The following is a 17,424-nucleotide window of genomic DNA, read 5'->3' on the forward strand; positions in this document are numbered from 1 at the left end:
GGGATATTTATGGCTTTTACATACAAAGAGTGACATTTGGACAACAATGTCAATGAAAACGGAGCTAAGGTCGATTGTCATGTCATGCTCCATTGGCATTTCGCAAGTGGTTTGTTATGTAATGCACCACTTGGCATATCGTTTTCCAGCTTAACAAATCTTGTAAAGTATAATAAAAGGGAGAAGAATCTGCCATGTATTTTTCTTCAATGTCTCTCCTTATCCATCATCTTCAGATTCGCATAAAATAAAATAAAAAATATTATGATTTTTCTATCAGTGTTGGGTGCTGAATGCGTTAGAAAATAAATTTTATTTGATCTTAGAATGGATGACAACAAGGCGGCTACCCAAAAAATATTCACGCTATATCTCTTCTTCTTTAGTCAAGGAATCATGTGAGATTAAATTTTATGTTTTTAATAATTATAATACGTAAACTGTGTGGGTTTTATTTTTCTCTTTGGTGGACCATTAAGTTAACTAATTATATATAATAGATAACTTTTTTTTGTCCTTTTGTCTTTTATGATTAGCGTACCCTACAACAGTGATGTTGAAAATTAATCAAACCCCCCCTTTTTTAAATTTACTAATGCGCATGATAAGTTTATAATTTCAAATGTTTGATCATTTTCGTGTAGACCCACATCGTTTGGTCTAAATCTTTGGGGTGTTTGATTGTCGTCTTGACCTATTATACGAGCATTTGGCAGTAGAATTAATGAAGGTGGACAGAGAGGCAAAGCACATGCAATATCATTTAGTTTTTGAAATATATATAGCCTGTTTTACGAAGAAATTTCGTTTAAATGAAAGAAGATGGACAAAATTATTGAGGGCAACGGGACCTGATTCCTGGAGATGATGGTAACCCCAGAGTTGTGTTAAATATGGCATGGGAGCAGAAACTTACCCAAGATTGTTTTTGGATTTTATATAGATTTTATGGACATATTTTCTTCTGGTTTATATAAGATGGGTCCCTTGACATATGAAGGAAATAATTTTCTAGGAGAAATTTTTATTGTAGATGGCTTTGGTTGGATTTGAAAATAAAGGAAAGAAGAGTGGATCAGAAATTGCAATGAAAATGACAAATTTAACGAGTTAGCTTGAGAGACAAGTATCTAAATTAATGAATGAGGCTGAGCAACGAGATGGTGAAAGAAAATAGTGTGTATTAATGTTGTTTTGTCTGCTACATTGGTGGGTGTCCGATACCGAACAATGCAATTTCACTCTCATTTTTATCTTGTTTTGTTGCTGGTCTAACATGGACTTTTCAGGTTTAATAATTTTCTGTTTTACTTTTTTTTAAAGATAAACAGCATTCAGTAGATGTATTTCAGATTTTCTTTGTGGGATTTCAATGCTCATGGACTGAGTTGATAAGGAATCCGATATGATTGCAGCTGAAGAATTTATGTATTCCAGCCTATGATACATTGACAAGGTTTGTTCACCTTTAGAATTATGTAAGAAAATGGAATTGTCCACTGACCTGAATCCTATAGTTTTAACAGTACCAGAAATCAATTAACGAAAAAATATTGAGAAGAGTGAAAAATGGCAATAAAATCAAGCCATATGATTGAAAGCCGAACCCAATATTTGACAAGGCCAGCCGAGGGTACATAGTATCGCACTCCAAGTTGCTGTACTGAACAAAATTTTGCCTACTGATTTTGAAGCTTGATTGTTGGAAAATACAAATTCATGTATTGCAATTAACACTTACCAGGGTTTTGTTCACATTCTGCTGATTGCTAACTTTACACAGCATATGAAATCATTATATATAATATATATTGATCTTTTCCTCGCTGTATTATCACAATAGCTCAGGTGAAAACTCTAATAAGCATAATCAAGACCGCACTCATTTTCCACAGTTGAATCCATGGCAAACAGAGAGCACAATAATGAGGATCAAGGCAACCAGTATTCCTAGAACAATCAGCTTGATCTTCATGTTTTGTAGCCACATTTTTCTTCGGATTTTCGTCCCAGTATTCCGAAAGTCTTGAGCCTGCAAATAATCATTTCAGGAAATCGTAAACATCAAAATTGTGCAGATACAAAGGAAACAGGTTAAAAGCATGTCAAGTTTAGCAGTTCTCTTGCATGCTCAACTAACATTTAATGCTACTAAAGTATTTCCATAATTTCTCATGTTTTTCTTTGGTAAAATAAAAAATTGTAGATTAATCTAATCTCGCAGATAAGTCCATATGTTGCAGAGTACTCCAGAGCCTAATCTCAACTCTCATATGTTGTCAATTGAAATACATACTTCCTTGAAGTTACTGCATGCTTAAATTTGTGTGAATATCTAACCGATATAAAGGAAGTCACGGACCTGTTGATGAAGGTTCTCAGTCTTATCCACAAGCAGCTCTATCTTTTCCCCTCTATCTAACACCTGTAGGAAGAAAATTTAGTAAATATTACCGACAGCATCTTTCTGGTAAGTTGGTTGATACCAAAATTGTTATCATAAATTAATATGGGAGCATTGCAATTTGCCAGAAATATTTCAGGATAACAACAACAAACAAAAGCATACCAGAAAATGATGAATTTGAAAAACCAACAAGACAATTCCAGACTGACATAGGATACTTATTTGCATTTTGCAAAACAAGCAAATAATTGAAAGTAATTGAAATTTTGGATCCGTCAAAATTTTTATAGACTCTTGAGGTTTAAAAGAGGAAGTACCATAAAAAAGTAAAGGATTATCATAAAATCTAATGAACGTGATTAAAGTCATCTTTCACCAATGTCTACATGCAAAAGATCAGCTTAAGAGCACCACAACAGCTCATACAATCTACTCTAGTGTTATTCCATCCATTTACAAATAGCTAGGGATGGATCTAGGATTGAACTATGACGGGGGGGGGGGCAGTTGATTAACTTTGAAACAATCAAGATCTTAAAAAGTAAATAAATCATAAAAATAAAAGGAGTTGGGATTTAATTTCACCAATTTTAAAATTAAGCATCAAAGAAAACATATCTACATTTCTATGTTCTCCATCATTACACCTTTGACTTCAGACACTTGTGCTTTGACCTTAGCAAGCTTGCTTATTTCTTCAGGATGCTCAACACAGTACTGCATATGTTCTTTTAGTTTTCGCCTGCAGTTAATAGCACGTTATATATGCCACAATAATAGGAAACAGATACCCCCTCCGATTCATTATTTTTATAAACAGTCATAGAAAGATACCCAAATTCCTTGTTCATGCTGTTGGCAGGAGCTGTAGCAGCCTTTCCACTACCATATTTTGACACAAAATCATCCTTGACACGCTCCAGAGATGCAATAGGTACTTGCCTTCCAGCCGACTCATCTGCAATAGGTACTGCATATGTTTTTTAGTTTTGGCCCGCAGTTAATAGCACGTTATATGCCACAATAATAGGAAAAAGATACCCCCTCCGATTCATTATTTTTATAAACAGTCATAGAAAAATACCCAAATTCCTTGTTCAGGCTGTTGGCAGGAGCTGTAGCAGCCTTTCCACTACCATATTTTGACACAAAATCATCCTTGGCACGCTCCAGAAATGCAACAGGTACTTGCCTTCCAGCCGACTCATCTGCAACAACACAAAATGCTGGAACATCGGAAATATTAGCAAATAGACCAACAACGTACGAAAAGGAGCAATCAATGAGAATGAATATACAGTGAAAGAATCCCCCTCCCCTTTTCCGTTTCGCCATTAATGTGGAATGTGGATTGCAGGGATGATAATAATATGAATATACTTCCACAAAATAAAAAACACACACACCCCACACTTTGCACAGGAGCCTCTCAACAAGTTAAATATTGCACGATCCTAGCACTCCGCATATAAGGAAAATAATGGTAAAACTTCAAGATTTCCATAATAAACCCTCATTTACAACGCAATCAATTTGAGTAGTTCCAATGATATATGCACTGCACAATAACTATAGTTGAAGTAAAAATAACAGCAATTAAGCAAAATGATCCTATATTCTCCCATTTCTACCAAGCAGATTTCTCATAAATAATGGGACAAACAAAATCCAAACTTTTCCTCTAGGTCGTGAATCCCATTTCTTTTCTCGCCAAAGAAAATCATACTCAAGGTAAGGGAAATAGAGGAAAAGCCCCAAAACGTTCTTCTCTTTCCCTTTCCAATCATTTCCTAAATACCCAAACTCTAAAAACGAAGAACCCAAAATTTAAATTTCTTGAACAAGAACAAAGAAACAGAACTTAACTGTAGCCATTGTCAACAAGGTAATTGAAGGTGTGGCCATCAAAGTTGTAAGTGAACTTGTTGTTAGAAGAAGGAAGCTTTTGGAGGCATTGAAAGGCTATGGAGTTGAAATTCCCGCTGAATTCAATGTACTCTGCTAAGATAACTTCCCCACGTGATACAAAAGCATATATCAATGATTTCTGCACCATTTTCTTTCGAATTTTGACCTCCGAAGAGAAAGCAAAGAGAGGTGGGATTTCAGACTCTCTCTTGATCTTTCTATTTCTACCTTTGTTTCTCTTAACAATCACTCCTGTGTTACTGTTGGCTTTTTGTTTTTCTTTTGTTTTTTTTTTGTTTTTTTATATATAAAAATATTAGCTTAATAAACTATACTTAGTTTACAAATTATCTCTTAAATTTTCTTTTTCAATCTTTTGATCCTCTAATATTTAATTTTATTATCATTTCCTAAAACCGTTAACCTCCGTTAATTTTTTTGGCCAATTAGATTGTCTCAAGTGTCACATTTGACTAAAAAATACATCTAATTTTAATAGGGGTAAATGACATTCTAAGTCATTCATGTTTTCTTTTTTGTTTAATTTAATCTTAAATTGATCTCTATTTATTTCTAAATTTTCTAACTTAATCCCATATTTGTTTATTTTACTAATCTATATTTTATTTATATTTTTAAGTGAATGATTTTAATTTCATTTATACAAAAATGTGATAATTAACATTTTTAATTAAATACAATTTTTATTATTAAATTTGATAAAATAAAAAAATTATTTATATTAATTAAATAAGCTCAACATTTTCAGAATATGACACCCACCATTTTAATTAAAAGCCTTCTATTATTATTGTTATTGTGTCAATTTGATACCTTTCACTTTTATTATCAAACCATGAAGACCAAATTTTCTGCATAATTTGATCTGCAATATGAACTTCAATGCCGTTTTAAGAATTAGCAAGCTGCCGAATGATGATGGGCGTCACATATTGAGGGCCACCATCCAATGCCAGAATTAAGTTGGCCTTCTCTGTTAGATGGAATGCATCCCAAAACTACTATTGAGTTATGTCTAGACAAACTCGCAATTTTACATAATATATATATATATATATAACCACAAATGCCAATGTATTCTCTTTTCAGCTTTATTAACTGCCACCACTTCTGTCTTCTTCAGACTTCACAAGATATGCCTCAGTATCCTTGTTATGTTTCTAATCGCAAAATCGTGGTGACTGCGCTGGCAAAACCATAAGGCACTGCAACAAGGGTACAGGTTACCACGGGAAAAGTTCATTAAAAGCTTTGTTCATTGCCATTCCTCAATTTCGAAAGCGTCTGAAAAGGGAAATAGTCTTTTTGATCTTTCATATAGTTAATATGTTTATCAAATGTTCAACCTTCAAAGCATGTCATAATTACAACTGACCATTGGAAATGGTAAGGTCTCAGTCTAAACATCGAGGCAGGGAGAGTACAATTTTGAAAATCCCAGAGCGGGCAATGTAGAAAGGCTTAATCGAGAATAAGTTTCAGCATATGCATAAATGAAAGAAAGACGAAGGAACCAGCAAATGTTCTTTTAACGATTGAAGATGTAAATAACAACTTTAAAAGTCATCTGGTCATCAAGAACCAGTCTTCTGTTTCAAGAGAACTGATAAGTCGTATAAATTCAAGCTGAGAGAAAGATCTGCTTCCTGTGTCAGGAAACAGAAGTATAACTCTTTAGCACTTCAAAGATCTGTGATGTAATTTTCGGGCTTATACCATAATGAGAAATCGATTCCTTTACTCTTCAGTTTCTCCGTCGCAGGCGCAATCCTCTCCAAAGCCTGCACTTCATAGTAATTGAATAACATACCATTTAGTTATAACTGATGCACAATAAGATTTTGGGTCTTATCTTGCTTTCTCCAACACCATAGAAAAATTAGAAGAGTTGAACCTTGGCATGAATTGCACCATTAGATACCAAAACAGATCTATCAAAGACACAAAATTTTCCACCATCCATCCGAGTCACAGCGCCACCAGCTTCTTCAACTATCTGATTATAAAGAATTAAAACTTCTAAATATAAACAGCTGAATCTGAGCAACCCTCATTCAACAAACTTGTGTTAATTATCACCATAATTTTTCACATAAATTTGAATGAAACGATAAAGAACAGTTTGGTGGCTTAATAAGTTTAAAGCAATTTGAAGTATTTCGAGGCTGTTTTCCTATATTCCAAGGAAGCAAAATAGGTTTGCTGATTGTTATGTTGAATCCAACTTCAACAGCATCAGGACTGAAACCAACATCAATTTTAACATTTTTAGCAGCTCAGTATTCCTTAAAGTAAAAGAAGGAAAGAATTGTGAGTTATTAAGTTTTACCAATACACCGGCCGCCATATCCCATGGTTTTAGACGATATTCCCAATACGCTTCTGCTACTCCAAGAGCTACATGACACATGTCCACAGCTGCAGCACCAAGCCTTCTTACACCCTAGTCATTGAAATTCAGGAAAAAGTTAAGAAAGAAAAGGGGTAAAGCACAAGCTCCGTAATTTTGGGAGACAGAGCTTATGAGCACAGAAATGTCATTTAAGGCTCATACTCTACTAATGTCAGTAAATTCCTTGAATAATTCGATGTTGGTAATCCATGCATCGTCATGTTCATATCCAAACCCAGTCACAAAAAGAGATTGCTCCACCTGTAAACAAGTATTTCTTAGAAAGATGTCAAAACATTTCTCCTTATCATAAGCTTATTGAAAGTAGGAACCATCATTTTAAAAGATATATTTTGCAAAAGCATAGGGTAATCAGTTCAATATTCAGATATATCTAAGACTCGTGCCTCTGAAAGTCTACTGAAGCAAAGTAATATCAAATACTTCCATAGAAAATATTAAGGGGCACATAATCATTGACTCCCAACAATATTTATCTGACCAGAATGCATACAATGTATCATGTTCAGCCAGGTCACGTATATTGAAGTAAAAAAAAAACAACTTTTCAGTAGAGAATAGTACCATCTACTCATTATATAATTCACAATATATTTGATGGTTCAATTCAATGTGGCCTCTTACCTTATCCGTTTGACTGGGATGGATTTTCTGACCGTTACAAAATGCTCCCCCACCTAGAACCCAAAGCCTCAATTGGTTAGCCATTAACATGGGCATGAACCTTAAAGAGTTTTAACTAGTACCATGTTTCTTACCAGCAGTAGCAGTAAATGTACGGGTATTCCAACACATAGGTCCCCCGACAAATTCCACCTACAGGTAAAAGAGCACTAATGTTATCTTTCCTTCTTACATCAAGGGGGGGGGGGAGGGGGAGGGAGAGCTGATTATGTAACTTCAATACTCAATATTCTGCGAGTGATCAAATTTTCAATACAAAATTAACTAAATCAAAGATTTAAGTAAGAAAACGATACCACACTGGCGGCGGCAGGGTTTCCTTGAAACAGAACGCCCACTGAAACTGCAAAGCTAGGGTAACAGTGTGCAAAATTTGTTGTTCCATCTACAGAAGGTAGCAAAGTCAAACCAACTTTGCACTTATATCTAAAACTTATATTAACTACTAATACAAATAAGCTGGGGAATTAATAATGGATATGAATCATGAAATGCTCAAGCACTTCTGAAGGTAAGACTCGATAAACATATAGACTGACAACATAACTCCCAAGTTCCAGAATATATTTCTCCAACACTTTATAGAATATGAACATATAGACTGCCTTGGCTAAAATAAACCAAGGGATGAAAGAGACAAACCTAAAGGATCAATACACCATAGATAGTCTGATGAGGTATCCCCTATAATTCCTCCCTCCTCCCCAAGGATCAGGTGATCTCCAAAATTCTTTTTTACTACATCAAGAATAGCAAGCTCACTCATTTTATCGGTGCTGTAGATAACATCATACAATAAATGTGAGCAAAAGATAGGAACATAATAAGTATATAGCAAACTTAATAACGTTTCAACATTCCAAAAAGAAATATATATTCCCTATGCTAAATTCATAAAATAATCAATAAGATGATAGTAAAAATAAAACACAAGGAAGAAAACTTATAAATAAATTTCATGTCAAGGTTGGTCCGCAAGGAGTAGTAATATGCAAACTTTTAAAGTTAAGATGCCCATGTCTGTTGCTTGAAGGTAACAAAGGTTTAGGGTAAACTATGCCATTCACTTTCAAGTTAAGTCCATTGAGAAAACCAAAAGGCAAACTTGTGGTGTAGAGAATGATAATAACATGGATCATTTTTGCTTCCAAGAATATGAATAAAAAAGCATCCTAAAAAGTTGTTTTTCCCTGAAATAAATTATTCAATCTATTTACTTTATAATGTTTTAAGCATTTAATTTCTCCTCCCAATATGAAAGCAAAGTTCAATACCAAAGTTCTGACTTCATAGTTTACATTATGAAAATTGCATTATATCATTCAGGAAGAAGATTATTACAACCAAGCACAATCCCAATGCAGTTTGATAAATCAACCTGTAATTATCTGGTCATAATTTATCAATGGCCGTCCTTCCCCCTCTATACCAGCATTTAGGAAACAGCTTAAATTGAGATAGGAGCATAAATATAAAATCTCAATAAGTAATAAATCTTTGAAAGTCCTTACTCGGTTACCAAATCAGTTAGTCCTTTATATGTGATATTTCTTGGTTTGTTGACAGCTTCCATCACCACCTGAAAGAAAAGGAAGATATTTATTAAAAAAAATTGAATTTTGAAAAGTAAAACAAAAATGTAAAGACATAAACGAATATTTTAAGGGAGACCAACCTCAGCGCCAGTTCTTGCAGCAGCCTCGACAACTTCAATGAGCTGAGATGGAGGGATTGGTCCAGTTGATTTGGCACCTACTTTAGGATACCGTCTCTGGTTAGAAACCTCTGATATCGAGGCTCTTATGCATAAGTTTCTAGGGGAATTCTTGTTCAAAGTTTCAATTTTTTGATACCCAAATGAAGAATTTGCAATAAATTCGTGAGCTTGGTACCGATTTGGGAGAATCCGAGGTGAAATTGATCTGGGTGTTTGTGAAAATCTGAGAGGAATATTGGTGGAGAAAACTAAAGACCTTCCCATTTTCTTCTTTTCGATGTTAACAGAGAACCCAAAGGCTTTGCCTTACGAAATTGTTAACTATTTTTTCCGAGGTTGTCTTTGTAGTATAGTTTGCAGTTACTCCTTCTGAGCCTCAGGCACCGGATGACACATCTTCTATTCAACTTCTTGTTTTTGAGTTTAATTGTGATTGTAGTCCCTGTAACATCCGCACATATGACATTTAATCTTTCTACTTTAATTTGGAATAATTTAATTCTCCATTAATATAATACTATATGTAGTTTCTAATGTTGTTTCTTTTTTAAAGTAATGTCACAGATTTCCTTTTTACAATTATTTGATTATATGGTCAAGATTACATAAAAATTTAGTCAATTAGATTCAACAAGAAAATTAGATAGCAATCAAATGTTTTTTTTAAAAAAAAAATTAGACCAACTATTGAAATTATGTTTGGACCATGTACTTGCAACTCAATATTCATCTTTGACACTCTTCTCCCAGAACGGGTCATTACACCATTCTTATGTTGAATTCCAATATTTCTAGAGAGAACACGGGAAGTCTTCTTGGTTCTGCTAAAGGAAAAGAAAATGATCATTCTCTCTAATTTAGCGAAATAACAATCTAGAAGACGGGAAGAAGAATAGAAGATGCTTTGTTTTGTATTACTATATTAGGCTGTCTCTTCCTCATTTTCATTGACCTTCTGGAAATCAATCTAAAATTTCCTTTCTTTGACTCAGGCGGAGGAAAAAATAACACAACGAAGAGGGAAACCCAATTTGCCACATATAATAACCCAACAGGCTGATAAGAAAGAATGCAGCAGTTGCCAAGTACGAAATCTGATAACTTGATCAATTCAACTATTTGCCGGATACCATTGCATGCTTGTTAATTATACTTCAATTTTCTCGGATTCTCTCAGGATTTCGGTTTTATAAGATTTCAAAGCTTGTTTGATCATGAGTTACTACAATCATCAACAAGCTCCAGGTAATTTTTTAACAATGAAAATTGCTACAATTCATCCTACATAAATGTCTGGTATATATTATTAGAATGAAGAAAAGTTTTAGTTAAACTGACGGATTCCTCCGGGCCTTGTAGTGGTATATCCTCCACCTCCGGCGGCTCAAGTTTATCCTCCTCCGCAGCCGCCTCAGGCTCAACCGTACTATCCTCCTCCAGTCCAGGGTCCGTATGTTGTCCCACCGCCTGTTGTTTACCCCATGAAAGCTGGAGCCGGAGCACCCCACCAACGCCCACAACCTGAAGAAACTAAACGTAGGGGAAGTGGATTCTGCAGAGGATGGTAAAGCCTGATATTTTGTTCACTCTCTTTCCTATATGCACAAACGTTGGCATAGATTGTTTTTAATTAATGGAATTGTTTTTGTTTGTTAATGGCTGATGATACAGTTGTGCTGCCTTGTGTTGCTGCTGCCTCCTAGATTGCTGCTTTTGACCGAGGACTCATCTTATCTATTTGCATCTCATCGCTTTCTTCTTCTTCTTCATTTCGTTTCTTTTTTTTTTTAAGGATTCCTTCTTCCATTTCTTGCATTATATGTAATTCCTGCTCTCAATACTCAATAATACGATCTTTTTCTTTGAATTTCCTCATAGAGTTTATAATTTGGTACTCTTTTAATCCAACCCATAGTATAAAGTGATAGGATTTACCCCCTGCTTAGCAAGTGATTAAGACAATTAATAAGGTTGTTTCTCCATGTTTTACTCTTAAGCAATGATTGAGAGAGTAATGAGACAATGGATCATCACTGTTATAAAACAAAGGTTAGTCCCGATTCTCCAGTAATACCAAGTGTGTTGGGTTAGTTGTCGGGCTTAAATTTCATATATAAATGTAAGTGGATTTGGACCTAAGTTTCTTTAGTACCCTTCCGCAGTAGCTTAACTTGGGCTGTCAAGATATCTCCAGCTCATTCGTATATTTTTTTTCTTGTATAACTAAATGTATTTAGTTTATTGACTGATTAGTTAAAATTTATTATTATAAGATTCATGATGTAAACAGCCCTTATAATTTAGTTTATTTCATTTATAAAATCAATATTTAAATCCTTAATAATATTTAAAAAATATAATCTCGTAGTTCATTAGATCATCTAATACTTAATAACTCATCTTATTGTTACTAAACTAATTTTCTTACCAATATGTTAAGATTTAATGTTAAGAAGATAAATTTATAAAATTTTAAGTAGCGGAGAATTTATACAATTTTAGAGAGAAAAACATATTTTTAATAAAAATATAAAAATATCTAAATTACACAGGAATTTAAAATTTTTAGGTAGATGACCGCCTTAACCTGCATTTTCTTGGACCATCCTTATTAACATATATAATATGAGAGAATCAATTAATCATTTCCTACACTCTTATTTAATGATATTTCGATTTTATTATATTTGATTTAACCGATTGAATATAATTACATATATATATATATATATATATATATATATATATATATATATATATATATATATATATTATTTAGGGCATGAGATGTTTTTTTTTCTCACATATTAAGGTTTTTTTATACTTATTATTTCGTAAGATTTCCAACTTGATTCTTTGAAAATATATTTTAATTTTTTATTGACGTACTAAAATATTATATCATCTGAAAAACTTGAAATATACGTTTCTAAACAAAGATGCAATACAATTATAAGGTATCATGCCATTATACGAATAAAAAATCATAATTCAATACACAAATTAAAATGATTTTGAGTTTGAAATTGATATAGTCTAAAATAATTTTAAAAAATAAATTAAAAGATGAATTAATACATCAAATTATTATGCAGATCCTCTCATGCTATCATGCTAACACATTCAAAACAACTGTTAGCTAATATATTTATTTAAGCTTCCATTATCTTTTAACAATGACATAATACTAACATTGACATACTTTGTGAAAATGCAGATAAGACAAGTTAGGAGTTTAATTTTTCCAATGAATAAAATGGATGGAAAGGTCAAAGGGAGCAGGCAAACCCCTCTTGGTGTTAACAGGTTGGTTGCTGTCATTTCCATGTGCAGCAAACTAGCTAGCTAGCTTACCTACACTTTGATTTCCAAATAGTGAAATTCAATCAACAATCCCCTTCTTCTTCATCTACTTGACAATCTGTAAGCTTCACAAATTCTGTCTAAACAAAAGGGAAAACTCACTCATCCACATATATGTATGCTTTTAGTAATACTGGGGGAAATATAACAAATGGAGAAAGCCTTTCTGGTATATGCACATATATATTTTCAGGGTTAAAACGTTATACATCGAACAGATTTTAACACGTGAGAGGAAGATAACATTTCTTTCTTAATTAATGAAAACTATAGAGGTCTGAAAGAGAGGGCTTGGTAACTAAAAGGGTTTCATTTCTGTTCATAATATTTGAACAGAAATTCTAATAACTCATGTGCGGAACAAACATAAGGCATCTGGAAGCCTATCTTGAAAGAAACATAAGCTGCATTATCAACACAAGTGGGACCAAAAAATAATAACGAAAAAAAAAATATTTTTAAATGCTACAAACCATTTTAAATTCATACATTGGTAAACCTAACGAAATTAAGACTCATCTTACTTTATGTACACTCCCCTACGGAAGGAGTCTCACGGAGGGCATTTCATAATTCGGAGGTCTCTTACGAAAGCTGTTCTCAATCTAACGTTGGGGACAACCTACTATTCTACCTCCCCTTATCCCAAGGGTCATCTAATTTTTTTTTACTTTATGTACACTCGCAATCAAAACAACCACATCGCCTACTTTAATTTTACCATACAATTCTTTTTTTTATTTATAATTAAACAGAGTTTGCAGTTTCAATATCATTTAGTCATTGAGATAGTTAAATTATAAATTTATTTTTCTTACTTAATTTATAATATTAATATTAATAAAACAATTTCTTTTTCTTTTTCTCTCATATTTAATTATACTGGTAAAATATATTTTTACTTTCTAAATTTTTTTAAAATCTTTCTGAGCATGCATAGTAAGGGAAAAGGGACTTTTCTTCGCATTCTCTTGTCTTTTATTTAATCGATCATTATTCTATGGACAGTATTGGCAAAGCCTAGAAGCTAAATTACAAAGGATAACCATGTGAAGCGTTCCATTAATTAATCAGAGCTATTAAAAAAAGGTGAGTGGTCCTTGGCGTTCCATTAGGGCTTTGTCTATATGTCACTGTTTGTCAACCCCGCAAAGACACAAGGAACCACCCAAAGCTAAAGACAAAAACCACGCCTCTCCTTCCTGTACTGATTCCACCAACCTGGCCAATACATACCCTTCATCTTTATAATTTATATAATTTTATTGAAGGGACCAAAAGCTCACTAAGCACATGCCAACCGCCTTTATCTACACCCGCCTGCTTAATGTTCTCTTACAAAAACACTCCAAAAAATGATTTATTTTTGCTTTTATAATAATATCAGTTATGCTCTTTGCTTTAGGGTAAAGTACATATGGATTAAAGCATTGCATGCTTGCTTTTGAACCATCAATGTCCTGTGCCCTTTGCTTCTATAAAGCAGGAACGAAGCTAAATTATCACCTTCATAGATTAAGGGATAATTCATATAAGTTTTTAAAATAAACCAACTTTTGATTGGTTAATGTATGGTAGGTAATTGAATTCAAGGGCTTGGTTTGTTTCCAAAGAGACTTTTAAACAAGTTGATCATTTGCTAATTTTTAGTATTTGGGATTTTAAATTTGAAAAAACTTAATTAACTGGATGTAGTAATTAGTTTTAAAAGTCCAACTGCTCCCTTGTTAATGTAATTTATATCAACAAGTCGGTGTCAATAGCTGTAAAGGAGCAAGAGCCTCCATTAAATACACCCTCTATGACACAGTGCAAGAAGATGGAAGAGGTGCATTAAATTATATAAGATTGCAGATGAGAATCACGACGGATTTGGTAGCATAAAAACACGCATGTCTCTCGCACCTCTCCGGCCCCTTTGTCAAATCTTTAGGTATATATGAAAAAGTAAAACCCTTCTGCTTCACATCTTTCCTACCCTATATAGAGCCTTAATTTCCAGCAAAAGGGAAGAACCCCCCCCCCCAATTCAGTACATTCCGGCTTTTATTGTTTCTCTGGTATATGTTGGCTTGAGAGGTTGAAGCTGCCAGCATGATCTGGTAATGAACCTAGTTATCACCCTTTATTTTTCTCCTTTCCTGGTTTTTTTTTTTGTATCTATTGATGACAGATACCCAGTGTTGAGTAGATTGTTTATGACCAGTTTTAGATCAAAATTCTTGAGTCCAAGATGAGCTTTTCAGGACATGTTTATCATCCATTTGTTTAAGGCCTTTTAGATTGTCAGACAAAGAAGTTAGATGTGTTTGTAAGAAATCATGCTAGAACTTTAGCTTCATATATAGATTCTGGTTCATACTATCAGGTCATCTTGCAGCTTCAATCACTCACTCACCAACAAAAGATCTCTCATTCTAGCTACATATCATATGGATACTTGATAATTTGTGCTCTTTCACTCTCTTAGACCTTCATTTCCAGGTAATTCCTCTATGCTTGGCTAAAAAAAATTCACTTCTTAAATGAACTTTTCCCTGATTGATTTTGTGAGAAATTTTGCAGTTATCTGTCAATGATATGTATTTTTCTTAACCCTATACTCTCTTTCTCTTCTATCTCATTATGGCTTGCATATATTATTCACCACATGAAACAACATGCACAAATCTGCGCATTCAACTCAATCGTGGTGCCTGCTAGACCTCTTATTATATACCTAGATAATTTATATTTTTTCCGAGGAATAAATTAAAGATGATAATGTTGACTCTGCACAGTTTCTTGTGCTGTTTTGCATGCCTGTGTGTGCAACTTTGTCTACACTTCCCTGGTGGTATCCATAATCATCAAGTAAAACAAAATCACATTACACACGAAAGACATGATTGATGATCAGATTAATGCACAGTACGGTTATATAATATTGTGATAGTGGTGTATCAGCTGTTCCAACCGTATATATTCTTGAGTTTTGATGCTCCCTCATAGTTACCACAGTACCTTTTTCATACTGCTTTAAAAGATGAACTAGAATTCAATGGGGAGACAAAAGTAGCTGTGATCTGGTTGCTTCTTTTGCCTCGTCCCAACATACTGTTAGGGGATCAGTTTGACTTTTCTTTCCCCACCAATTTGAATTCACAATTTCAGTATAGTAATTACCATTTCACTCGGAGAAGGATTCTATGGATGTAAAACAGAAATATACATCATGGAAGCTTGCATATTATATGCCCTATACATGTGAAATGAAATGATTGTATTTTTTTCTTCCATTCGCATATAATCACCGTAGGAAAGTGTTTGATGTACTGTGGCCTCCATAAGAGAACCAACCTCATGTTTGAACCTAACTAGTTTACAAATTTTGTCTCATTAATGAATTTGTATGAAAATCCGTGATTTAATTGGAATCAATGAGATATTTACTTGCAGAATATAAGTTTTGAACAACTGATCATTTTCCATGCTTTTATTTATCTTCTACATGATCTTTAATGGTTTCTCTTTTAGTTACCATTTCTTCTATGGGGTTTTCAAGGTCAGCTTCCAGGCTAATACTCAACCCTTGTCATTTCGTTCCATTAGGGATATGCAGCAATATCTGACTGGCTGCATGCAATATTGTTTTTAACAATATTCCGAGTTGATAACTTTTTAGAGTTTTTATTGAAGTGCAAGAATTGTATCCAGGGTTCCAAAGGCTTCAGACTCTAAGTATTGAAGCCATATCTAGACTCGTAGAATTAACCCGAGCTAATGGTTTATTTAGTTAAATCAGGCAAGTTATTTATGGATTAAAACAATACCCATTAACTATAAAAAATGGGTAATTAGGTTTATTAGCAATGAAATGACCAATATTGCTTACAGTGTACATACACACTGAGTAAAGAGAGCAACGACAACGAGTGTTGACTCAGGAGCCTTATTAGGATCTTAAGTTGCTGCTTAATCTAAATGAACTCAAACAATCCATCTTTGTTTTCCTCACTTCGTATACATTTATTTATATATCATTTAATAAAGTACCATTAAAACTTTTTAAATTTATAAGTGAAATATGTTATTTTTAATTAATATTTAAAAAAATAAAAAAAATTAAATGAGAGTTAAAAAGGTATAAAATAATAATCCACATATATGCTTATGTTATTCTTATCTTTTTTTTCTTCTCATTCATGATTTTATTTCGTTCTTGTTAAGTCGATTTGATTTCAGAGATGCATATATATGCACAGAGTTTTAATTTGGAAAAAATGATCTTATGTGATGTCTTCTTTGTTGGCTACAACATGTACGAAAGATTATGAAGTTAAGCTTTTACGTGAAATGAACACAATTTCAATATCGTACTACTTTGATTTTTGTACTGATCCATGATCCATCATGTTGATGGTTTATTTGATATTTTTTATATTATTTTTTCTAAATAAAAAATCAAATGTGATCATTAAGTTAACGATTGAATTAATAGATATTTATTTTCTGTTTTTTATTAAACAAATTTAATTTTAAAATTTTGTGGCTACTTTAATTATAAGAAAAGGTATTCCACTATTGGAGGGCAATAATGGTTGTGGACTTAGTTTTGTATCATTTGATGAGTTAAACCTACCCTACTCTTTGTAGCTGTTTTAGCTTCTTTCTCCTGTTTTCTTGGAAATATCTTCATGCATCAAATCCAGCCAATTTCACACCAGCAAACATCCTCGATAGTATATATTTTATGCATATTAATTATAGCGGTTGATTTATTTTTGGTCATATTTGAAAAGGATGGCAACATTTGCTAATGTTATGATTCATATCTTATCTTAGTGCATACTTCATTTTGCCCGGAATAATAAAGGAAAGAGTGAAGCGGCAATGCGGCATTGATTTCCCATAAAATATCTTGTAAAGCAC

At 33.3% G+C, this 17,424-nt stretch overlaps 3 protein-coding genes across 3 annotated transcripts; 1 reads left to right on the plus strand and 2 right to left on the minus strand.

Annotated features, from left to right (window-relative positions):
- Positions 1-1,838: 1,838 nt before the first annotated feature.
- Positions 1,839-4,530, minus strand: LOC120190616 (vesicle-associated membrane protein 721-like). The gene is made up of 5 exons (XM_039193656.1): positions 4,274-4,530; positions 3,492-3,633; positions 3,031-3,149; positions 2,363-2,427; positions 1,839-2,032 (listed from the first exon to the last, which is right to left on the minus strand). Exons 1-5 carry the CDS (start codon positions 4,461-4,463, stop codon positions 1,883-1,885), a joined length of 666 nt encoding a protein of 221 aa, XP_039049587.1. The 5' UTR covers positions 4,464-4,530; the 3' UTR covers positions 1,839-1,882.
- A 921-nt stretch (positions 4,531-5,451) lies between these two features.
- Positions 5,452-9,509, minus strand: LOC120190614 (phosphatase IMPL1, chloroplastic). The gene is made up of 11 exons (XM_039193654.1): positions 9,109-9,509; positions 8,945-9,012; positions 8,076-8,209; positions 7,730-7,818; positions 7,508-7,565; positions 7,374-7,426; positions 6,891-6,989; positions 6,666-6,779; positions 6,231-6,332; positions 5,984-6,117; positions 5,452-5,541 (listed from the first exon to the last, which is right to left on the minus strand). Exons 1-10 carry the CDS (start codon positions 9,412-9,414, stop codon positions 6,019-6,021), a joined length of 1,122 nt encoding a protein of 373 aa, XP_039049585.1. The 5' UTR covers positions 9,415-9,509; the 3' UTR covers positions 5,452-5,541; positions 5,984-6,018.
- Positions 9,510-10,364: 855 nt separating this feature from the next.
- LOC120190615 (cysteine-rich and transmembrane domain-containing protein B-like) lies at positions 10,365-10,867 on the plus strand. The gene is made up of 3 exons (XM_039193655.1): positions 10,365-10,395; positions 10,510-10,714; positions 10,822-10,867. Exons 1-3 carry the CDS (start codon positions 10,365-10,367, stop codon positions 10,865-10,867), a joined length of 282 nt encoding a protein of 93 aa, XP_039049586.1.
- The last annotated feature ends 6,557 nt before the right edge of the window (positions 10,868-17,424 follow it).

Source organism: Hibiscus syriacus, unplaced genomic scaffold (assembly GCF_006381635.1).
Source record: "Hibiscus syriacus cultivar Baekdansim isolate YM2019G1 unplaced genomic scaffold, ASM638163v2 tig00116962_pilon, whole genome shotgun sequence".
Lineage (NCBI taxonomy): Eukaryota > Viridiplantae > Streptophyta > Magnoliopsida > Malvales > Malvaceae > Hibiscus > Hibiscus syriacus.

Bases quoted from the DNA above. Each gene is read 5' to 3' on its own strand.
- LOC120190614 (XM_039193654.1), bottom strand. From the start codon at position 9,414: ATGGGAAGGTCTTTAGTTTTCTCCACCAATATTCCTCTCAGATTTTCA. The intron at 9,013-9,108 runs GTTGGTCTCCCT...CTTTTCTTTCAG, and splicing joins CTGCAAGAACTGGCGCTGAG to GTGGTGATGGAAGCTGTCAA. The intron at 8,210-8,944 runs GTAAGGACTTTC...TGTTATCTACAG, and splicing joins CTAACTGATTTGGTAACCGA to CACCGATAAAATGAGTGAGC.
- LOC120190615 (XM_039193655.1), top strand. From the start codon at position 10,365: ATGAGTTACTACAATCATCAACAAGCTCCAG. The intron at 10,396-10,509 runs GTAATTTTTTAA...CGGGCCTTGTAG, and splicing joins CAATCATCAACAAGCTCCAG to TGGTATATCCTCCACCTCCG. The intron at 10,715-10,821 runs GTAAAGCCTGAT...CTGATGATACAG, and splicing joins AGTGGATTCTGCAGAGGATG to TTGTGCTGCCTTGTGTTGCT.
- LOC120190616 (XM_039193656.1), bottom strand. From the start codon at position 4,463: ATGGTGCAGAAATCATTGATATATGCTTTTGTATCACGTGGGGAAGTT. The intron at 3,150-3,491 runs GTATTTTTCTAT...TATTAACTGCAG, and splicing joins AGCCTGAACAAGGAATTTGG to GCGAAAACTAAAAGAACATA. The intron at 2,033-2,362 runs GTCCGTGACTTC...GATTATTTGCAG, and splicing joins CTGAGAACCTTCATCAACAG to GCTCAAGACTTTCGGAATAC.